Source organism: Barbatula barbatula, assembly GCF_947034865.1.
Source record: "Barbatula barbatula genome assembly, chromosome: 7".
Taxonomy (NCBI): Eukaryota; Metazoa; Chordata; class Actinopteri; order Cypriniformes; family Nemacheilidae; genus Barbatula; species Barbatula barbatula.
Genome location: NC_136770.1, coordinates 1376662 through 1400680, shown reverse-complemented (window position 1 = coordinate 1400680; position 24019 = coordinate 1376662). Strand labels below are relative to the sequence as shown.

General features: G+C 39.3%; 2 protein-coding genes across 2 annotated transcripts; both read left to right on the top strand.

The window, feature by feature from the left end:
- Positions 1 to 3440: 3440 nt before the first annotated feature.
- tspeara (thrombospondin-type laminin G domain and EAR repeats a) lies at positions 3441 to 12815 on the top strand (the record flags this gene model as incomplete). The annotated part of the gene is made up of 12 exons (XM_079460248.1): positions 3441 to 3555; positions 5462 to 5682; positions 6044 to 6270; positions 6601 to 6691; positions 6774 to 6930; positions 8133 to 8264; positions 8414 to 8646; positions 9117 to 9306; positions 10237 to 10469; positions 11642 to 11820; positions 11926 to 12027; positions 12280 to 12815. The coding sequence occupies 12 exons, from the start codon at positions 3441 to 3443 to the stop codon at positions 12431 to 12433; spliced, it is 2034 nt and encodes a 677-aa protein (XP_079316374.1). The 3' UTR covers positions 12434 to 12815.
- Positions 12816 to 13062: 247 nt separating this feature from the next.
- usp40 (ubiquitin specific peptidase 40) lies at positions 13063 to 23218 on the top strand. Its single transcript, XM_079460245.1, has 31 exons — positions 13063 to 13756; positions 13824 to 13891; positions 13987 to 14100; positions 14468 to 14632; positions 14720 to 14866; positions 15150 to 15293; positions 15406 to 15534; positions 15743 to 15871; positions 16102 to 16209; positions 16395 to 16695; positions 16800 to 16881; positions 16961 to 17132; positions 17215 to 17299; positions 17396 to 17466; positions 17636 to 18003; positions 18085 to 18235; positions 18319 to 18379; positions 18464 to 18517; positions 18598 to 18686; positions 18762 to 18848; positions 18931 to 18967; positions 19046 to 19110; positions 19637 to 19711; positions 19797 to 19887; positions 20013 to 20077; positions 20322 to 20440; positions 20542 to 20607; positions 20706 to 20916; positions 21149 to 21244; positions 22049 to 22143; positions 22455 to 23218. The coding sequence occupies exons 1-31, from the start codon at positions 13561 to 13563 to the stop codon at positions 22567 to 22569; spliced, it is 3756 nt and encodes a 1251-aa protein (XP_079316371.1). The 5' UTR covers positions 13063 to 13560; the 3' UTR covers positions 22570 to 23218.
- Positions 23219 to 24019: the final 801 nt, after the last annotated feature.

Genomic DNA, 24019 nt, shown 5'->3' with positions numbered 1-24019 from the left:
CGTTCTCTTCACTCTCTTTTCTTTCTGCTTCACTGATCTTCTATGCCGCTCGTGACCTTTGTGGCCAATTTGATGTTAAACTGGTTCAGTTTGTTGAAGTCCAGCTTGTTGTTCACGATTTCATCCCCAACCCAACCTTGAAACTGACATCACGTTTGACTTTGATCAGCCACGAGAACTTTGGGAACTTTTGACCTGTTTGACTTGATTTTTAATACTTTATGTGTTTTTGTCTACGCAAGATTATAAGATGTTTAACTATGTATTTTTTTATAGTTGAACTAGGATGTATGAACGGTGGTGTACGCTAAAACTACTGGCTATTAAAAATAAATACAAGTGATGTGCTAGTCAATACGACCCATCCCATCCCATGTTTTGATAGTCAATATGTATCTTTTCAACAAAGAAAATTGTGCTTGGCTAACAAATATAACAGATAAGCTAAAAAGAGCCAAGAACACAGATCTTCAAACAGACTCTTTGAACCTGGAATTCTTGCCTCCATTAATGAGTCAAACCCACCCATTTAGCCATCATTTAACCATTAGTGGCTTGTACATCCCCAAATAGTATCAACAGATGGAGAGACAGAGAAAGAACAAGAAAAAAAGAGTTTCAAAACAAAAATACCTGCCAAACTAGGTGGGGATAGAACAGTTTCAGACATGAACGAGACCTCAAATCATGCTTATCAAGGACATGCTACTATAAGCTGCTGGACTTGATGTCTGTGCCTGATGGACACTGAAATGGCAGACAGTAGTTCCTAGACTTAGCTAGAGACCTGACTGTCACAGAAACATGATGTGAGACAGAAAATAAACACTTAGCAACTACCCAGAGCATCCTAGCAACAATGTGCAATGCACACGGAACCTGCATAGCAACACCCTGACAACCACTCTAGCATCATTGACAGTTTGTCAGATCATTTATGTATTATTTAAGGCTGTCAAATGATTAATCGCGATCAATCGCATCCAAAATAAAAGTTTGTGTTTACATATGTCTTTGCACTGTGCATATTCATTTTGTATTTATAAACACAAGAATTCATATTTAGGACATATTTATTTATATTTAGCAATAAATAATGTTGAATAATTTTAATATATTTCTTAACTATATGCATGTCTGTGTATGCACTCAATCACATATTATGTATGCATTAAACAATACATTATACACTAAAACATCATTAAAATCAAACGTTGTCATAGTAACATGAGTAAATGCACCATGCACTAACACGAATAACTGTATTGACATGAACTACATTAACAAAGATTAATAAATGCTGAAGAATGATATTGTTCATGTTAGTTAATACATTTACAAATATCACCTTATTGTAAAGTGTTATATTTTAAATACACTTTATGTGGTAAGTATGTATCAATTTAATCGTAAGGATACTTCTTCAATGCTATTTGAGACTAGACACATTTTAGTTTATAAATGTGGTTTATGGGTTCACTTTGAGTACACAAATATTGTACATCACAGGTATACTTCAATACTTGGAGCACATTTATTTGTTTCTGAAAGTGCACTTCGAAGTGTACTCTTAGTAAACTACTAGTTTAGTACTTTTTATACCATAAGAAAACATGTACGTGACCTTTTGAAACTACATACAGTTTTGCAGTTTTGTAGTAGTGTTAGTACTATAATTGACTATTATTCCACCCCAACGCTGACTTGTTACTGTGTATAAACTCTTAAGTTTTACAAAGCAGTATTTAAAACTAAGTGGAAAGTATTTAATGGGCTATTAAATCCAAATAGTAATACAACTTCAAACCAAGTATACTTACAGTAGATTACTTCATTATACTACTTAGTATATCTCCATCAAACAATTTAGTTAAGCCAAATATTCTTGGACTTTGAATATTGAAGATACGTAAGCGAGTATACGTATGTCAGTGTAAGTCAAGTATACTTCAGTGTAATTTAAATTATTTCACATAAGAACATAAATTGACAGAAAGTGGGTATAGTGACAGACTAATATGAAAATTGTCCGATGTAGAAAAATCTTTCTTAAGCTATTTTATATATTAGTATTAATAAAACAATGTAAGATTGACGGTTTGTTTTATAGATGTTTCTATATCACACCATAGGACACTAATAGGATTTATTCTCCAAATACCCAGGTATACTTTCTTGTTTTTAACTTAAACAAACATATTTTGATAAGGGATATATTATATGTTATGATAACTGCATGACTTGTTTTCCTGTAATATACAGTATTTTGCGTTCACATTGAGCAGATTCTTTCAATTAATTTCAACAGATTTATGCTTAAAACCAGAGAAAATATACATTATAGTTTCGATTTTAGTTTTATTAGTATTTAAAATTAGATTTTATGTTTAGATTTTTAGTTTGAATGGTAATTTTACATAAAGTTTTAGCAATTTTGCTCAAATTTGAATTTGTCATTTAATAGTGCATTTGTATATTTTTTATGTCGCTATATAAGATGAATTCATTTTTATTTGAGTTTTTGTTTATTATTATAATTATAGCGCTTTGAACTTAATTCACTTTATTTTTGAGGCGTCATTTACAATTTGTGTTGAGCTAAAGTTTTTCCAATAGTCTTTTGACAGAAAAGGTCTTCAAAGCTAAGATTTTTGCAAACTAAAATAACAAATAAATTCAAACTATATATTCTTTTAAATATGCTCCTCAAGAAAATGCATATTGTTTTAAGGTTGTTTACTTTCCTTGCCTTGAAAACGAGTTAAAGAATCCATGTATGACTATGTGACCGTGTTGTTAAGCAGAATCTTGACTTGAGCTTCATAAAGGTCAGCGAGAGAACAATCCAGACCAGGACACACCGAGAGCGAGCGACTCCACCCAGACGATGAAAATCAAACAAGCAGGAGGGGGTTATGTTATGAACGAGCTCAGGAAATCTCTTTCTGTCTGTCTGCCTGTCTCTGTACCTCCTTCTGAGCCCCTCCTCTCTCGTGTTGACATGACTTCATTTGAATGTCTCTCTAAAAACAGCACCTTTCCCCCTGGAGCTCTCACTTCTCATGTGTTAGCATCTGATCCTACAGGTGACAGGTGACTGGAACAAAGCTTGACTTCGGCAGCTTGTGGATGGGTAGATTCTGGCTTTTGCTCTTCCAAACTGTTAACGGTATATTTGCACTTGCGTGTCTAAGATGACACGTTTAGTTTTTGCTTTATGAAGTAGCCGATGACTCATTGATTTTAATCTGGTTCTTTTATCAAATCAAACAATGATGGACACTGTTCGTTCTGGACAATTCAGGAAACTCAACATCAAGACGTCTTGACCACGGTCGGGACTTCAAAGGTGTCGTAAGGACAGCGTTGGAACAGCTCGTACGAGTTCAGTGCACTGATTTTGGACAGTTTTGCGGAAAAAACGAACAAAGTCACGTCCAATGGAAGGTCAAAAGAACTTGGTGCCATCATCCTGGCTTCTTCCTTTGCAATGGTGTCTGCTGCTTCTTCCACTCACAGAAAGTGTGAGAGTAGTGCCATGGAAACCATGTACAGGTAAGGCACATCACCTCACTTATTGTTTCTCGGATGAACTGCACGTTTATGTTTTAAATGGTTTAATTGGTTTGATGATTGACAGCCGTCTTCTTGAAACAGGTATCTTTTTAGATATTTACGGCGTTTCAAATGAAGTTTTTAAATACAAATTTTGTGTTGCATTGAAATAAATAACATCAAATGAGTTTCAAAGGACACAAGGGTAAGTAAATAATGACTGTGCAATCTAAACAATGCTGGGTTATCTTGAATCCAGCATTGGGTCAAAATGGGACCAAACCAACCCACTAAAATGGGTTAAAACAACCCAGCATAGGTTCATTTACAGCCCAGTGGGTCCGTCTCTTTTTGACCCAATGCTGGGTCGAAAATAAGTCAGCATTCATTGTTTCGTGTTGACTGTTTCTTTAAGAAATAAACTTCAGCATTAAACTGCTGCATCTTATCATCGTTATTTTTCAAGGCGGCTAATGAATGTGTACAATGTGAAACTAAGGAAGATGTATGATGATGAGAAAAAGGCAATGACGAAGCCACACCTCTTATCCCGCACCCGCCATCAGCTTGAAAGCAGATCGTAAATGAGATCTTGCAAATTGAAAACAAAGTAGCCGCCTCATAAAATACTTACAAACTGTGATGGGTGCTCTGATCTCGTTCAACAGACATCACAAAAAAGTACAATTTAAATCTAGAGTTTACAAAAATGTCTACCAGTAATAATTAAGTAAGTAATTACTGAAATAATGGAATTTATATGTAAAAACACTCATTCTCATACAAAACGAAGAACGTTGTTTCACAATGGTCCATAATGACAGCAATGACCTGAGCTAATAGACTGTTATTACAATAGAAGCTGTAAATACCACAAAGCTCTGGATGAACTCAAGAATGCTGAGAATGTGTAAAGAATCGACTCAAGTCCTTCATTTCATTTCTAGTTATCAGCATGTGCGCTCTAAAAAGGAATAGGAAAGCAACACCAAACATTTTTAAAGTATTAGTTGCATATGCGCATATATTCAAACGGTTTATAGGTTTATAACGTTTTATAGTATTTAGCTTCATATATTGCGGTATGCTCGGGTTTTAAAAACCATGACCCTGTTCCCCACGATGTTCAGAGAATCTCACACTCTCTCTTCTCTCTGTACTTTGCATGGGGGACAATTTGCATACTTTGGGAGATAAACTAAATAAAGAGCCATTCCTATCCGCAGATGCAAACACACCGTGGCCAAAAGTATTCTCTTAATCTGCAACACTTACAGTATGTGGAAACACTGAGGTACATAAACACACGTGTTAGTTGTGTTAACCAAAAGTATGCAACCTTCATTCAAAAAAGGCAGAACATTTGAGCTTTAAGGCCAATCATCTGATCTATAAATGTCATGTGATGAATTACTGTGTTGAGCCGAGGTAGGGAAATTAAATCGTAATTGCAATGCTAATTCACTGATGGGACTTTAAGAACAAACACAGTCCTAAACGTTACGTTAATGTTTCAATGTAGCAAAAACATTTTGTAATACTGCAGACTGAAAATATCAATTTATTTCATGCTCTTAAAGGAATAATTCACTAAAATGTTCAAATTCTCTCATCATTTACTTCCCATCGTGCCATTTCATTAAAGTAATTTAAACGATACCAGTGGCTTGCTAAATGTCTTCTGAATGGGAACAACACATTTGGAGCTTATTTATGAAATGATTCATTCAATTGAGAGAAATGTAATGTTTGGGTTAATGTAATAAATGCGATTTACATATAATTAAATATATAAAACCATCAAAGGAAGAAGATGATTTTGGGATGACCTTTCCAGATCTGCATCATACTAGTCGAGACCTCATCTGCTTGTTTCTGAAACTCTTAACTTCTCTCATGTCTCCAGGTCTTCGTCCTCTGGACTTGCTGTCTCGTGTTCTGCCTCGTGACGGGAGGGCTCTGGCCGGGGTCCGTATGGTACAGGCCGGAGACGCTCGTGGACTGCAGATCCTCAGTCCTTCACAGGCTCTCACCTTCCCGTCCTCTCAGCTCTTCATTAACTGTCCTCTCTTCCCTGCTGAATTCTCCATTCTCGCCACTGTTAAAGTGCCGCACACCAGAGTAAAGGTTAGAATATACTTACTAGTATAACCCTATAAACCGTTTATAGTTCTTATAGTTATTCTTAGTTTAAGAGATTACATTGAAGTATCAAAATTATTAAAAGTAGTTTTAAATTGTGTTTGTTTTAATTTATGTAATTGAATAAAGTTATATAGTATTACTCACTGTAAACATTACTAATTGTCACAGGTACAGTATTAATCTAAAATGTTTTTCATTAAAGTTTTTATTGATTTTGAAAGCAATCGCTTCTTTCCAGGTGTTTTTTCATTCATATACACCTTTTCCAAACATCTTTTACCAACAAACCTGAAATAATCACACGAAAGAAAACCCAAAGCAAAATGTGTGTCCTGTGTTTCAGAGAACTGAGTTTTTATTCGCTGTGGTGAAGGAGGATGTCAATCAACTGCTGCTCGGTTTGCGTTTCTCTAAAGACAAGGTTCATCTGCTCTATCAGGGCTCGATGGGGAGAGAGCGTCTCATTTTTAAAAGAATCCGGCTGGCAGATGACCAGTGGCACAGTATAGTGATATCCATCAGCGGTCATCATGCCACACTGACCCTGGACTGCGGAATCCCGCTGGAACTGTAAGACGTCTCATTTAGCACTAATAATATACACCTATTTACATTTTAAGACCACATGAAATGATTGGACAAGAGCGGATTTGGTTGTTCTTTTGTACCAACCAAAACTAGGTTTACAAAAGTATTATTTAGTGTGACCTCCTGAGGATTATTGTCAATTTTAATCTTTTTACTGAACCATTTGTTAAAATAAAGTTTACAATATTTTGATATTCAGTAATATAAATAAAAGATGTAACTAGGGATTTGTTATTTTCAGAGATATTTTCAGTCTCAAAAAATAGAAATAAAATAAAATGCTACATATTAAAGTTGAGCTCTTTATATCAGGGTTCATAAACAGCCGTTTCCCTCTGATCTCAACACCGACGGCTCCAGGTTCCACATTGGAAGTCGAAGGCAGTGGAAGGGCCACTTCACTGTGGGTTTAGTTTTCTTTTTCTAATGATTTTACGATTTCAATTCATGTGTTCATGAGATAATGATCTGTGTTCTTCTTAAAGGGTTTATTACGGCAGCTCGTCCTGTTGCCCGGGTCAGACGTGACATCACGAGTGTGTCCCTCATCCAGACCCTCATTGACTGAACTTTCTATCCCTACGATTCTGTCGCATTTGCCAGTCAAAATCCTCACGAATGATGTTCTCCTCCCTCCATATGGTAAAAAGTGTTCTCTTTTTTGGGGCTGTCACACGATTACTTGCCACTGATTACATCCAGAATAAAATACTGTGCATATTAAGTCTGTATTTATAAACATACACATGCATATATTTAAGAAAAAAGCACAAAAAAACATTTACATGTGACCCTGGATCACAAAAAGATGCACAGGAATATTTGTGGTATAGCCAACAAAACATCGTTTGGGTCAAAATGATCTTTTATGCTAAAAATCTATTTTAAGGCTTTCAGATGATGTAAAAATTGACAAATTGACCCATAAGACTTTTTTTTTTCCAGGGTAACATATATAATTTAAATTATTGGTAAATATAAATAAATCCATATTTATATTTATACGTGTGTGTGTGTGTTTTTGTGTTTATAAATAAAGCCCTTATTTGTTATAAAGGGATAGCTATTGCTATTTATTTTATTATAATTTATTGTGTAAGTCAGAGCTGATGGTCAAGTGTGCATTGCTCTGATGTAGCCCGTGTACTTTCTAGCCCTTTACAGATTTACTGTCCTGTCCAAAAAGGCACAGAATGGCCTGGGATATTACTAAAATGATTTCTTTAAGGTCAGATAAAAGTTGAGTTAAACGCTAAAGCATGATGTTCATTATGTACAAATGAAATGGATGGTGATGGTTAAGACAGAGATCCTTAAAAGAAGCAAGCTTGTTTAACATATCCTCTCAGCCAACGGTAATATTGAGCTACAACCAAGCCTCGCCAAATAATTCTTTCTGCGGTGTGAAGGACCACACCGATGACACATCTCCCAGAGACCGCTTGAGTTATCGACCCAAACTAAACACCTGACACTTGCTTTGCTTCCAGAAGGAAAACAGCTGTTGAAGCGCTCGCAGTGAGTTCTGTCAGTGATGGAGCGGGTTTACGCTGGCACACGTCAATCCACTGTTTACATACTCGGTATCGACTATTCAAATCAGCTAATGGCAACTTTGATCCACATTATGAGTGAAATCGTTGACATTCTCTGACTGGTTTCTTGTGCCTCCTGTGAAGACCGCCCCGAGTGGATCCATTATCACCAAGCATCAAATTTATTTTGCACGTGCATAAATGAACCTCTATTTTTCTATCCGTAACATGTTCACATTCCAATATTCCTAACAAAAATAGACGTTCATTTATATACATGTTAAGCTCGATGTGCTTTTTTGTGTTCAGAAACAGAGATGCGTGTGACTCTGGGGTCTAACCCAGCATGCACTGGGGCAGAGCAGGGGCGACTCTGGTTTGACACTCTGAAACGGGGTCTCTTCATTTGTGACGGTACACGCTGGCAGTCTATGTTACAAGGTAAGATACGTTGATGTTCACCAACTGATATTTACATTTAGTCATTTAGCAGACGCTTTTATCCAATATTCAGGGAGCAATACAGCGATATGCCATACAAAAGGTGCTTCCACACAAATGTATTGCTATGTTGTTCATTGAACCTTCAGAAGAAGACAGACTGGACTACGTAGATGATTATCAAGATCTATACACCAGTTCAGAGACGCTGGACATTGAGCTTTTCCAGATCCCCTCTATCGGCCTGTTCGCTGCTATGGCACACAGAGCCACCAAACCGGGTTCTGCCATCTACCGCTGGGACGGCGGTCACTTCCAGCTCTACCAGAACATCAGCACCTTCAAAGCGCAGGCATGGAAACAGTTCACTATCGGTGGGAAGGTGAGAAGAGAGTTCGTTCATTCATGCGCCAGCAATTGAATCTAATGTTCTCTGCGGGAGACAGCTCTCTTGACATTGACTGATCCATTTAAGTTTAAATTACTAAAGCCGTCAACCGCAGAAATTCATTGCGTCTGGTTCTATCACTTCCTTGAATGATCCGTTTCTACTCCTCTGTCTGTCTACAGTCTAATGGTTTCATCTTAAACAAAGATGTGGAACCGTAGCGAATAGGAAGCCACAAAAGTTCCTTGTTGAGACCTGCGGAGCCCTTTAACTATCATCCTCTGTATTGAGATCAGTGAAATAATGACTCATGCGTTGTATCTGCCGGCTCATCTCCACACAGTTCTATATTTAAAGAGCTGGATTCATGATACTCAAATGACAGACTGACTGATAAGTGAAACTTTATCTCTGTTTGTCTCTATCGGCCTCATTTATCTTTATGTGTGTTGTATATGCGCCAGATGTTCTTGGCTGTTTCGAACTCCATGGGTCCAGAGAACGGAGGACGAGAGATGTCTGTGATCTATAGGTGGAGCAATAAGAGATTGAAGTTTGTACGTTATCAGACGCTGGAGACGCACAGCGCTCGAGACTGGGAGGCCTTCCACATTAATAATGAAGCTTTTCTAGCTGTGGCCAATCACAGAACAGGTTGGTGCGGTTGCTTGATGCTGTTCGGCTGTTGTTCTGCAAGAATGTTCAGCAAAATGGCACTTTAAAGAAATAGTATATCCCGTTTTTTAAGTGCAGAATTTAAATTCTCATTTCAACATGAAGATGTGTCACGCCGGGCTTGTTGTTTACTGAAAATAAACTTATGTCTTGCTCTTTGTTTTTGTCAGTGTTTTCTGAAAAATGTATAAAAATGTAATAAATAACCTAAAAAGAATACTTAATTGACGGATTCACTTATATTGACTGTTGACACCATTTGGTTTTTTTTCCCAGAAAACAAGACTCTTGATTAATTTGGTCATTAAAATGACTTTATTTGCATGTTGGGTTTGTCAAATCGATTATTTGCGATTAATCATTTCCAAAACAAATGTTTGTGTTCCTATGATATACAGTATGTGTGTGTGTCGTTGTGTATATTTATATACTGTATATAAATACACAAACATTCAAGGATATATTTAAGCAGTAGCTGTGTGTATATATACTGTAGATGTATATTGAATATAAATGATATTTAACACACACACACACACACACACACACACACATATATTATATAAACACAAATATTTATTTTGGAATCAATTAATGGATTTGACAGCACTGTATCTTAATTTGAGATATTTGTACTGAAAAACTGAGTAGCCTACTAGTTTTTGCTGCGTTATTTGATAAACTGTATAAAAAAAGCTTCTCGATCCAAACAACAAGGATAAAAAAAGCGTATTTGCATTATGTCCTTTTTATTTAAATTGAACAATATAAAGTGGTAACACTTATAATTTGATACCATTCAAGTTACATTCAACACACTTCAAATAATTTATTATGTATCACTTTATTTTTACACTTTAACATGTTTTATAAAACACTTATTGACATATTTTTCTCTAACATATCTAGAGAATGGAAATCACAACATCGACAGTGTTGTTTACAAGTGGAACCCAGACACCAAGATGTTTGAGGTGAACCAGACCATCTCAACATCCGGAGCGTACGACTGGGAGTTTTTCACCGTAGGGCCGTACCACTTCCTCGCGGTGGCCAATGCGTTTGACGGCACATCCACGCAAACCGATTCGTCCATCTTTATCTGGCTCGGAGGAGCATTTCAACTCTTTCAGAGTATACGGGTAAGAATCAAAAAGATGGTTCTCAAGGGGATCAATCTCAAAAGCACTTGTTTATATACAAAACATCTTCGGCGTGGATCAAAAACTGTGCGTTTGGAAAAAATCATGTCCAAAAAATGATTGAAGGACCTCATGGGGGTGTTTCCCAGTTAGTTACATTTACCTGACACCTGTTCTCACAGAATCACCTCAGGGTGTCAGTATCGCTCGGGTTGTTTAAGTGTAGGGTGAGTTAAAGCCGCAATCATCATAAAAGACCACGATGTGCTACTTCAGAGATTTATTGTAAGCCTGCTGTCATACACCCGATCACTGCAAATGACTTTATCTGTAAAAGCTTGTGCTAATACTCGGAAAATAGAAAGAATTGCTATTTATTTATTAACTCACTCTTATGTTTTATACTTGCAAACGAATTATTTTCTTTACACAAATCCTATATATAGTAGGCCTTATAAATTACTTAACCGTAGTTATGCATTTATAGACAGACAAGGTCGCTTTGAGATATTGTATGGAAAATAGACGCAAAGCAATGATGTGACGTTATATTTTATATGCTAGATTTTAAGTAAACAATTAAATGTCTAATGGCACAGTATGAACAGTAATCGGAAGTCGGATGAATAATGTAACAACAGCTTTGATTTAAAGCTGTAAAAGTATTAAACCATTTCAATGGCTGCTGAATTGGCTTTAAATCACTGATGTAATGTACATGTCAGACTCTCAGCTTGTGATGTGTTGTCAGCCCTGTCGGCTGGGAATTTCCCTCCGTGCAGATGTGTTTTATAGGGGAAAGAGGACGAGAAGAGCTTTAATTGTGTGTGTTTGTGTTAATATTAAGCATTTAGATGAGGTTACACTGTAATTGAATCTCTGAGATCAACAAAAATCAAAGTCTCTGTGATGTGACATGTAACTCATGAACATGTTGATGCAGTCATAGTGAAATAAGCAGGGCCTGTGCTTCCCAAAAATATTGCGTCATTCACTATAGTTCTCTTGAAGTTTGCAAAAAATGTAAATTATGTCATGTTTCAGACCCGTAAGAAAACAGTAACTGGTAATGGCGTTTATGGACTTTCGGATATGAATGTGTGATATACAGTATATGTATAACCGATTACATTTCCACGCTCTTTAATCCTGTAATATGTGGTTTTCTGTAGACATTTGGGGCTACAGACTGGGAAATGTTTCAGATTGGAAGCAGAGTGTTTCTAGCCGTTGCTAATGGACACATGTTGTGTGAGAGAGGACCAAGCCTTTACACCATCAACTCAACTATTTATGAACTTGACATGACAACCAAGATGTTTCTCAAGTTCCAAAACATTGTCACATACAGGTAAATCTCAACTTTCCTTTCTTCTGAAACCAACATTCCTCCACAAATGAATAAGAATGTATACGTACGATAATGTAAATCACCCTTCTACCGCTTCGTTGACAGTGCAGTGGACTGGGAGTTCTTCTCAATTGGAGATGAGCACTTCTTAGTAGTAGCCAACTCTTATGATGGAGCGTCCTACTCTTTGAACAGTGTTATTTACAGGTAATGATCCACAGCTTAAATGGCGTATAAACAAGTAAATCTATGTCATCTACGCATGCAGTAAAACAGAAGATTACTGTACATTTTTTAAAATATTTAACGTCTTGTTTGCGTATAAAAGCCCCAGTAAACCTACAAAATATTTTTATAACAACTATACTTGGGGGTCAATAGTTGGGAAGATATGATGTTATTAATGTTAAATGTTAAAAGAACGATACCGTATAACACTTTTTTATGTGTTGTTGACAGATGGCAGGGATACGAGGGTTTTGTGCCAGTCCATCGGTTACCCACTATTGGATGCAGTGACTGGGAATTCTTTACCTCAACAGAAGGTTCATACCTGATGTACTCCAGTGCCAAAGCCCCTCTCTCCAAAGTCTTCAAGCTAAAGGTCCACTGAGGTGACTTTACAATGTCAGAGAAGCAAATCTGATTTACAATGGATCGAATTTGGAGTTTGAAACTATCAGGAAACTACCTCATCTCATTATAAGGACTGTCGGCATGCATGGTAAAAAAGTCAGAGATGACACGTATGTGTCCTAATATCATCATTTAAATGCTTTGGCAAAGGACTGTTTCCGTCAGAATGTTGATGGGCTCCTGACATCCCTCCCTGAGTCCTGAAGAACAGCATCCGTCTGGGATACAGGCAGGATTTGATTATCTGTCATGACAAATACAATGTTTAACACAAGTAAAAAATAACCAAAAATAACCTATTTATATGCAAAAGTATTGCATAACTTGTTCTTTGCACTACAATAAACCTATTTTACTTTATTTTGCTATTTTTGTCAATATGCATGTTATACGAATTGTATCAACTAGTATATATAACTGGCTACATTTGAATGTTAATACATGATCCACTCCGATCATTAGATACGAATGCCGGCCGTTAACTAGTACTACAACACCCCTCATGCCTAAAACACCTACCTGAGATAAATTTGTAGTTCTTTAAGACAAACAAAACACCGCGTGTAAATAAGAGTAGTTAGCATTTAGAACTACAAGTACCACAATGCACTGCGGTCGTACGTCTTCCTTGTGAAACATGGCTGCGCCCTGAAACACGAACAGCCTTCTACTCAGATTTTATTTATGTCCTTGTCATAACTCAATTTCCGAAAGATTTGGTTCAAACAGTCTCGTTCAACAAGGCATTAAGTAAATGCGTCAACGTTATAACAAACCGGATCGAATACAGCGACTGTCATCGAAAAACATTGTATGAAATCTCAGCGCTGAAAAATGGAAGCAGTCGCGTTGTCACGTCAGATGGTCACTTTGCGCTTAAAGGACTGAGATTCACCGACGACACCGTAAAATATACTTTCCCCCCGGTTGGTTTCTAAAAAGCGATGTTCAGTCCTGTAAAGTCATCTTATTCCAGGGTGAGCCCGTCGGTTGTAAACCGGGAGCTGGGGAAGACCAAGATGAGATAGCAATAGGTTAAACTTTCGCTTTTCTCTAAACGAAACTTAACGAACAGGAGGGTTATCAACACTAAACGTTGCGAAGATGTTCGGGGATCTGTTTGAGGAGGACGGTGATGGCTTTACCTCCACACCTGGCACAGGTAAACCCGTGAAGGGGAGAGAGTGTGAGCCTCCTGCACCCCGAGGAAATGTCCAACTGTGCGGGATAAAGAATCAGGGTGGCACCTGTTACCTGAACTCCCTCATCCAGACGCTTCTGTTCACGCCTGAGTTGAGAGGTCAGTTGGGGACTCTGAGGATGTTTGTGATGTTTAGTGGTTTTACTCATGAAAGCGTCTGTTGTAGAGGAACTCTTCAGTCTTGGACCGGAGGAATTGGGATGTCTGGCTGACAAGGACAAACCGAAGGCCAAGGTGCGTGTGAGGATGAGAGATGCAGCAGGTGGCTTTTGTACCGTGTGTGTTTAAGAGGGACAGGTGAATAGACAGTTTCTGCTGTGTGATCTCAGGTCCGTGTGATCCCGCTGGAACTGCAGAGTTTGTTTGCTCGTCTTTTGCTGGCGGACGAACAGACGGCCTCTACAACGGATCTGACTGACAGTTTTGGATGGACCAACAATGAGGTAGAAAGCCATTGGGGATCCTTTTTATTACTTGTCGTATAGCAAACGCTGTTTTACAATTGTAACAGTTTTTGATTGTTGAAAAGTCGATTGCCAAAGAGGCACTTTAGGGTAAAGCCTCTAAATACAACGATATTAGTGTCTCGCTCAAAGACCTTTCTGTAACGCTTATAATTCCTTTAAACTATAGACCAACCACTGTTGAACTCTATGGAAATGACCAGACTGAACTTGTTGATTCTTCATTCCGATAAAGATGGATGCACTCTGATGACTGTGTTTTTGTGACTTCAGTTCTGGAGCGAGAACAGGTTATATCATATGGATATGTCGGTTTTTGTGTTTAATGTTTGTGTTGTGTCTTTAGGAAATGGCTCAGCAGGATGTTCAGGAGCTGAACCGGATCCTGTTCAGCGCTCTAGAAAGCTCTTTAGTGGGCACGTCGGGCAGCAGTCTCATACACCGCCTGTACCACGGGACGCTGGTCAATCAGATCACCTGCAAGGAATGTGGCAACATCAGCGAGCGACAGGTGAGATGGAAGAGTGTGTGTGTGTGCCACTGAAATTCTTTTCGATTTTCTCTTTACTCACTTTACTTTCCTTCGTTTCTTTATCAGGAGGACTTTCTGGACCTGACAGTGTCCGTGCGGGGTGTGAGTGGACTGGAGGAGGCGCTGTGGAACATGTTTGTGGAGGAAGAGCTCTTTGAGGGTAATAACCTCTATCGCTGCAGCAAATGTGACCAGCTGGTCAGGGCTGCTAAGGTCAGTCAAGACTTTTATCACAGGCCATGTTCACAGGAGACTCAAAATTGAGTTTGCTGTTATTTGTCTAAGTTACGCACGTTCGGAATGTGAGTCAATTCTGCTGCAAGTTCTGAAAGTGACAGTTTTTGTAGTGCATCAAGCTCTTTTATCTTAAACAATAGAAAATGGGTTCCTCATCATATGACCCCATTAATGTGTAAATAGACATGAGTCAATGACATAAATCTGCTGAAATTCAAGTCAATAAACCTGTTTAACTTTATGATGTCGCTGTTTGCAGTCTGCTAAACTAAGGAAGCTGCCACCGTTCCTCACCATTTCTCTTTTGAGGTTCAACTTTGACTTTGCCAAGTGCGAACGCTACAAAGAGACGGGCAGCTACAGCTTTCCTCTAACCTTCAATCTCAGACCGTTTTCTGAGCAGGTACGGAACCCAAGGTCAAATACTGAATGTGTTAAAAGACAAAATAACAGCAGTAATCAAAAGGTACAATAATGAGTAATAAGAATATGAATACACACTTTGTTTTCTACAGAGCAATTGGTCAGACTCGGAGTATTCGTACGAGCTCTTCTCTGTCATCATACATAAAGGAGGTTGTTACGGTGGCCATTATCACGTCTATATTAAAGATGTGGATCAGCTTGGCCACTGGGAGGCACCGGTGAGTCTAAACTGTATGTACAGTATGATCTGTTGTTTCATGGACTTCATGTGTGTTTTCTCTGACCACTCAGGACTTTTAATTTGTGTTTATTAGGTCATTATGTCAAATTTGTAGAATGTACATCAAATATCATCTCTATCTCTTAGCTTTGCTAAAGCTTTTATCTGATGCAATGCTTTTTGTATCCGTTTTGATTTGTCTTCAGGAGGAAGATGTAAAAGTTAAGACAAAGACCTGGAGACACGGGGCTGGACTGACAGAAGACAAATGTGGGGTTGAGAAATCAGTGGACACTGATGATCCGCTATCTGTTCTGACTGCTATTCTTGCTCAGGTACAGCATCAATCCATAGAACTGCTTGTAGCCATGAGTTTTTTTTAAATGCTGTTAGAGATCACAAACTAATATAAGAATAATATTTAGTACATTAAAGCTTGCAGAAGTGCTCATTGAAATAATGATTTACTCGCATAGATACAGTCCAATCCTTTGTCAAATTGTGCTTTCTGTAAAGCCACTGTAGTCAATGTTTACATTCATATTCAAATTCTTCTTTTTCTCAGGAGGAGTCAAACGATGTGCTTGTGGATCAGCTGGGACAAAAGCTGCTGAATAAAACCGGCACACCGTGGAGCAAAAAATACAAGAAACAGTACGGCACCATCAGCAAGGTGAAGATATTTCATGTATTTACAATGTTAGCAGAGTTGTGAGAGAAAAACAGGGTTGCTTATCTAGAAATGCGAAGAAGATAATTTTTTGCAAGATGGTGGTGGTGGTGGTGGTTGAAAGTTTGTTCAGCTGCAGGTGGACTGAGAGTGTGAAGGCTTTTTAACTCCAACACCTTATGTTCCAGTTTCTTCAAAACCATCCTGAGGTGTTTCTGCTGGTCTCTAATGGATCTCGTGTTGCTCTGAAGAGCACTGCTCCTGCGGCTGCAGAATCGCTTTCCACCGAAGCGATCAGTCCGACTGCAGCAATCCCGGAGACCACGGAGGCAGAAGCATCAGGCACATCTGATGAATGCCACTGGTTTGATCTGAATGACTCGACTGTAACAGCCATTACAGAGAAGGACATAGAGAAACAGTTTCAGGGCAAAGAGAGCGCCTACATGCTCTTCTACAGGAAGTCCACTATGAAGAGACCTCCAGAGGGTACGCTGATGAAATGGGGTTTTGACATTTAACACGTTTGTGTTTGCGTTCCTAATTTTCACTTATGAATATTGAAACGTTATGTTGTGTGTTGTGTTGAACAGCAATAGGAAACGCTGCATACAGAGTGCCGCCTCACCTACTGCAGATGGTCCAAGAGGAGAACGCAAGACTTGAGCAGAGAAGGTGGCGTCACACACCATTAAACACGCTCACATACCCGTATGACACATTTGTTTTACGTCAAAGTCTTCTGTGTCCGCAGAACCGAGTTTGACGCCACGAGTAACAGCATTGAGGTGCGGCTGCATCTGGCCCCTCATTACCGCTGTGAGAACGGAGCTCTGCACCCCACAGCGCCGGACAACGACTCCATCATCACAGTCACCTTTGATCGGAGAAAGACTGTGGGAGACCTGCGATTGGCCATATACCAGGTGACATCATTAGTCTGATGACATCACACGTACATCAACTTACGTAATTGACGGGAAAGTGACCTTTGACCTTGGTTTGTAGATGCAGGATCTTTGGGAAGGAGACATGGCTTTGACTGTGGCTAAGAATGTACCGGCTGGATTACATTTGTATGACACGCTGACAGGTGAACATATGCTTCTGAACACTCGCTGACAGACGGACACATGACATGATTTAGTGATTCAGGAGTTATTTTTTCTCGTTTCTCATGTTGTTACAGATGACCAGATGTCCCTGTATAGTGCGGGAGTGTGTAATGGCACTGATCTCTTTGTGTGGAACGGAATAGAAGTGAGGAATTACTTGAACAGTGGCGCCACCTGTTGGCTGGACTGATTTATTATGAATATTAAATGTGATGCCGTGCAGGAACCTCTCTCTTTGTGCTTTTACTTGTGAGCTAAACCTAAAGCGTACACTTCGGTTCAAACGCCTGATTAATATTTTCGATCTTTTTCAGGTCAGTGGCGTGACTGTGCAGACCGGCACTGAATGGGAGCCGGTTTTGCTCACCGTCTTCCGTCCCTCCGCAGAGCAGCTGGGCTGTGAGAGCGAGTCAGGGGTCGAGGAGGGAGATGCAGACGCAGACGGTCTGGTGCGTTCCATGAAAGCATTCGCTGGTGGGGCCACACTGGGTACAGTGCTCGAGGCTTTAGGTCCCCAGGAGGCCCTGCTATGCCAGGAACAGAGCCGCCCGGGGGCTGATGGGGGCGGCGCCAGCGGCTGGAAGGTTTTTCCGGCTCAGGACCTGCAAAGGACGCTGAGGGAGTTGTCTCTGAAAGATGGAGATGCTTTACTGCTCTTACAGCCGGAAGAACTGGACAGCAGGTGAGGGACACACACTGTGCCAACGTCCAGGTGTTATAATAATAAAGCAAGATATACAGGAAGTTACCTGTTTCTCCACAGTATCTTTAACATGAATGGTGACATTGTTACGGTGACGACGCCGTCAGACTGCCGGTGGCTGCAGGTGGAATTTTGCCCACGGAGTGGGATGCAGGAGGAAGATGCGGAGCAGGACAAGAGGAGAAGTAAAGTCTCCGCCTCTGGAAATATGGTAAGTAAAGACTTATAAGCGCAGATGTGTATCGACGGTGCGTGAAGTTTGCACTGATTTGTTTTTGTGTGTGACTCTCGCAGCTGCTGTCTGAGGTGAAAGACAAAGCTCTCGAGGAACTTCAACTACTGGATAAACTCAATGGTAACGGGACTCGATAATTACGAAATAACATTTCAACACGGTCAATGTTTCAGGAGACTCATTTTGTCATTCGTTCATGATCAGGTCTTGAGTGTTGTCTGAGACAGATGGATCGGTCTGGAAAACTTTTACCTCCAGGTACCTTCTCAGAAAACATCAGCATCGCTGCTAATGTGATGTCACGTTTTTAAGCATACTTGTTTTTGCGTGTGCTCTAGTTCACGAACATCTGAGCATACGGAATGCAGGGATCAGGTTGATGACATCACTTTTCCTGTGCCCTGGACCTGCGCCAACAGCACAACAGGTGCGTTTTAAAGCATCTCTCTTACCCACGTGGACTTTTTTTGACTTTCTACTGAGAACTTTCTACTTTTTGCAGTTGTTTTTGTACTTCAGTGTTGGTCTAGCGCCCTCTGATGGTCAGGAGCTGGAGGTCACTGTAGAGGAGTGTCTAACCGTTAAAGAGGTGAGCTCTCTGGTTGTGTTGTTATGATTTGCTGAAAATTTTATAGGAACGTAAGTAGTAATACCGCTTCTTGTTATTTCAGTGCCTTAAGAAAATGTTGCTGATAGCGAGGCTTGAAGGTAAAAGCTGCATTTTGAAAATGTTTGCATTAAAGGACCAATTACATGACCAGATTTATGATTTGAGCATCTGTTTAGGTGACTCGTGGCATTTGAGGAGACTCGACTGGTGTGAAGAGATTGGAGAGCCCCTTATGGATGAGGTAGGGCACAATAGTTGACCCCTGCCCAACAACCTCATCGTTTTTTGTATTATTTATAACTTTATAAAAAAAAATAACTATAAAATGGCATCCCGCCTAATTTTTGTTTTCTATAAAATGCTACGAATTAACTTGGGATGTAATGATTCACTCGATGCTGATCTAAAGCTACGTTGTTTTAACACTGATACGGTGTATTTCTTTTTCAAATAAAAAAATATTTTATGTCAATTAACAAAACTAAATTTAAACTTTAATACAAATGAAAAATAAAAAAAAGTCTCATTAACTAAGACTTTGTCTTTGCTTTTCCTAACTTTTCTACATGTTTATTAAAAGAAATATCAGAAAATCAATCTTTACCAGCTTTGCAGTAAACACAGCGACCCCTGCTGTTCGAAACATGCTTTTCGTGATTCAATTAACATCTCAACCGACTTGAATCTTCACATATTTTAATTGGCTCACCGTGTATTCTTACATCCCTACAATTACCTGATTGCTTTGACCATTTTTTATTTCCCAGAATGCATCTCTGAAAGAGGCAAAGGTTCTTCATGGGGACACACTGGTGCTGGTAGAAGGGCGACTTCCTCCAAAGGTGCATTCTTGACGGTGATTTTTGTTTGTGTGTTTAAAAAACCGTAAAACCCCTTTACAAACAAGGTTTTTCACTTTAATCTCAGGGTTACCTTAAGCTGTCTGTCAGGATGTACATGGATCCGTTTGACTCCGCTAGCTCCAGCGTTCCAGAGCTCTACCAGGAGTTGCCTACAGGTTGGACTTCTAGCACATTTTTTCATCTCTCTTTGAAAACGTCTCTAAATCATAAATATCTACATTGAACAGTATTAGTCAGCAAAAAGATCATGTTTCTGCTGTGTGTGTTTTCTGGCTATCAGAGATGAGATTTGTTGGATATGTGGAGATATCAGAGGAGGCTTCATTAGATGACTTCAAGACTCAGGTTGGTCAATACTCACAGACTTGATGTAGTTAATCTAATAATAATAGCTCAATAATAAAAGTTGACAATATTAGGGACTTTTTGCAGGCCTTGCAAACATCAGTCTGTCTGCTAGAGGCATTTGTACACTTATATGTCATCAAATGCAGATCTGCCACAGCAATTATTTGAAATGACTGGAAGGTTACGGTGAAGTCAGAAGTCCTGTGTCACCCTTGAGAAAAGCCTTTCTACACTTTTTCAGGTGACAACTCTGCCGGCCCTTCTTGACGTGTGCGTACCGAGCCCTGCGTTCCTGCGCGTATGGATGCTGGAGGGAAGGGAGCTGGCTCGTGTACTCCGAGGAAAACAGCAGACACTCAGGTTTATTGCTTTGTCTGTTTTACCCCCCACCAAAGAGGTGCTTAAAAATGAACTTGCACGTTCTCGGTGAATCGGCTGCTAATATTCACCTCCTCCTGCAGGAAACTGAAGCTGGGGAATGGGGCGGAGGTGTGTGTTCAGAGGTTGATGAAAGAGGAGGACCTCGGGTGAGACTAATGTTATCAGTCGTTTGATAAAAATATATAAAAGTAACAATGTTTTCCTGTCGAAAGGAGAAATTAATTTCATATTTCTGTTTGTTCAGGCCCAAGGATTTGCTGCTGAAGGTTCAGATAGGGGTGCCTGGAGAGAAGGCGTATTATCCCGCTGAGGAGTTTTTGTGGGACGCCGGACGTGACGGGACTGCCAGGGGCCTGTACGCTGCTTTGGCCGCTCAGTACGGTCTCACTCCTGACAACCTGCTTCTGGCTAAACACCTGCCTGACAAACACACCTGGATGCCCGTCTCCAACTGGGTGAGGAAAGAACGAGAGATGAGTTTGAGGGAATTAAGCACTAATGTATATATATAATACGACAAGATATGATCCCATGAAAACTGTAACCGAACGGGTACTAAAAGTATCTCCGTGAAGAGATCAAAGCTGTGTTTTACTGTAAATAAGCCATGTTAATATTAACCAATCAGCATCAAGTACTGTATCAATCTCTTTAATGAAGTGTATTAACCCTGCTGAATAATCTCAGACTCAACAGGTCTCAAAACGGAAGAAGAAGAGGAAAGCCGAAAGTTTACAGGCAGCTCCTTTCTACCTGAAAGATGGAGATATTATAGGTGTCAAGGTAAACGGAAACAAGAATCGTTTTATTTTAGCCAGTGTTGGGGAAGCTACTGAAACTTTACCTTCAACCAAAGTTATTCAACACAAAATCACACCATTGGATGAGACACTGTTGCTCTGTCAGGCTGATTTTTGAAATTTTGATGTGACACTTCTTACAAAATTGTTACGAATGAAACGACAAAGTATACATTATGTGCCAAAAAGACACTGTAAGTGGCCGATCACACAGAACGCGTTTTTCATGTTTATTTGAAATTTTCATGATAAGAGCAGCAACCGAAACAGCTGTACTGTCAGTCGAGGAATACAGCACAAGCTCTCTCATTACTGTTTACTGTCATTTTGGCAGAACAAATAAAGCTGGTACAAGCAGAGGGCGCTTGCTCTGACCTGGCTCGGTTAACCTGCGATAGCCAGCACAGGTTTCTCCTCCATCATTGCAGTCTCCGGACGTTTCAAAGGACTGTAAAGTTATGTAACAGAAGCCCCGCCTCTCCATTCATTCAATTAGACTCGTCAAACGATTTTCTGCTCAGAATGAATTTTTTCAACTTTAAGTGCAGGAGGCGGCAAAAACGCGAGGTGCCCGGTGCAAACGCTCCCTGACAACTGTGAAGGCAATTCAAAAGAGTAGCGTCTAACAGCAAAAAAAAACCTTCTGTCTGATTGGCCCCCAAGCGATCACTTTATTGATTAAGTACTGTCACTAAAAAATAAAAATATCTGTCCTGAACTTTTTATGCTTTTTTTAATTGGCGTCAGATTTCAACAATTGTTTTTTTTTGTCTGTGTGTTTGTGTAGAATCTGCTAATAGACACTAATAAAGAATTCAGCACTGTGCAGGATGAGATCGGACAGCAGAGACTCAGGGAGGAGGAAGCCAATCACAAAACAAGGTACATTTATTTCAAAATATAGAGAAAATGTTTATTAGCCTGCACTTGACTTGAACTATATTTATTGTTTTATGATTTTAGATTTTTAGAAATCACATTTAAGCTGGGTTATTGAAACGTTTTACAATCTGAATGGGATGTCACAAGCCACCGTAACTGTAGAGTCATCAGTAGTGTCACCTAGTGTTAATCCTATAGGTAACCTTTGGGTGTAGGTGCCCTCAGTCCTACAGATCATATCTGAAAAACACATTTCAGTTGGCTGCACTGTGGAAAAATCTGTTTTAATCTGATTTAATGTTGTCTATTAGGGAAAATGCTGCCAGTGGGGATTGTACACAAAACACAGGCCCTAAGAAGTCCGGCCCAACTAAGAACCGGAAACCAGAGGTGGCCTTATCCATTAATGTGGGGATGTTCAGGTAACCCAACCTGTGAACGAACACCTCTGAGCTGTTCATTTGTCAGACACTGATGTCTGCCTTCAAAACCTGCCAGTCGCTAAGCCAAAACCAGTGGTGCCACGACAGAAACTCCACAGTGTCACGATGTAGAGGCCGGACTGAAGGCGCCGTTGAAGCGCTGCCTCACAAACAGCTTGTTTATCAGAACTCGTGAACAAAAGATTTCATGAGCAAAATAAACGGAAATCCAAACCTTAACTTACGATCCTTTTAGACTGGAGGACCATTGGGAGATAAAATGGGAATTTGTTTGTGCTCTCAACACGTTTCTTTAATCTTGAATCTCAGCCTTTTTATGCAGCTCATTTCCAGAACAGTCTTCTGTGCCCATTGAGTCTAAGAGAGCACACTGAATTTCTCTGCCTCACTTGCGTTGTATGTGTGTGAATTTATAATAATAATGGTGACTGTTGTTTCAATATGACGTGATGAAAACCTTTGTCCTAAGTTTGTGTTTTCCTTTAAACAAAATCATCGCAATACTGTATAACAGATTTGTTTTACACAGAGAACTGTTATTTGAAATGTTTATGCCTTTGAGATATCCGATCATAGTAAAATCCCAAATACTGTTGTATGCGATCAAATTGTTCTTTATTAAAAATGTCCTCAAAACAAACACTGTTGTTATTTACGCACCCTCATGTTAAACACTGCTGATTGTTTACGGGTCATTTTATGAAACTCTGTTGGTTTACCTCTCAAGCTTGTCAAATGTGGCCGTTCTCAAATGAAAAAGAGCTGTAAAAAGGTTCTTCACATTAGAAAGCCTTCAGATTTGGAACAAGAGCTGTACCTTTATTTTTTCCACGTTTGTTTTACTTATTAGGTTAATGAAGAAATTCTTTTTAGTTGCCTGTTGAACCCAAGGTCATTGTTTACTTCTCATACTTTTATTATTTAATGTAAACCTGTCGTTTGCATACAGCACGGTTAGATTTTTATTGAGGTTTAATTTTTGGGTGGAAGCCTCTGCATCATACTAGCCAATTCGAATTTGGCAGCCCGAATCCAGGACAGCAATTGGCGCAAAAACATAAATTACACGAGCTTACTAAACAAACATTGTGACGGCATGTAACATAACATTTAAAAAGATAAGATTAAGTTGATACATTTTGTAATTTCGGCACAGTTTAGAGAGTCATTTAACTGTGATTCAGACTGTGAAAGCTCTGAGAGAGTTTGGAGTTAAATCAAAGATGAAATAGTCTACTGTGCTGTTACTCAGCTTTGAACTATCAGATAATCATGTAAATATATGGTAGGCTTTTTCGGTTAATATGTATTTGTGTTGTTGTGGAAAGTTGTTTGTGAGAACCGAAATGAATAAAAATAAAATGAAATACATTGTATTCTCATAATGCGTGCATGTGTTCTGGGGTGGCCATTTCCATAACACCAAAAAGGAG

Bases quoted from the DNA above. Each gene is read 5' to 3' on its own strand.
- usp40 (XM_079460245.1), top strand. From the start codon at position 13,561: ATGTTCGGGGATCTGTTTGAGGAGGACGGTGATGGCTTTACCTCCACA. The intron at 13,757-13,823 runs GTCAGTTGGGGA...CGTCTGTTGTAG, and splicing joins GTTCACGCCTGAGTTGAGAG to AGGAACTCTTCAGTCTTGGA. The intron at 16,696-16,799 runs GTACGCTGATGA...TGTGTTGAACAG, and splicing joins TATGAAGAGACCTCCAGAGG to CAATAGGAAACGCTGCATAC.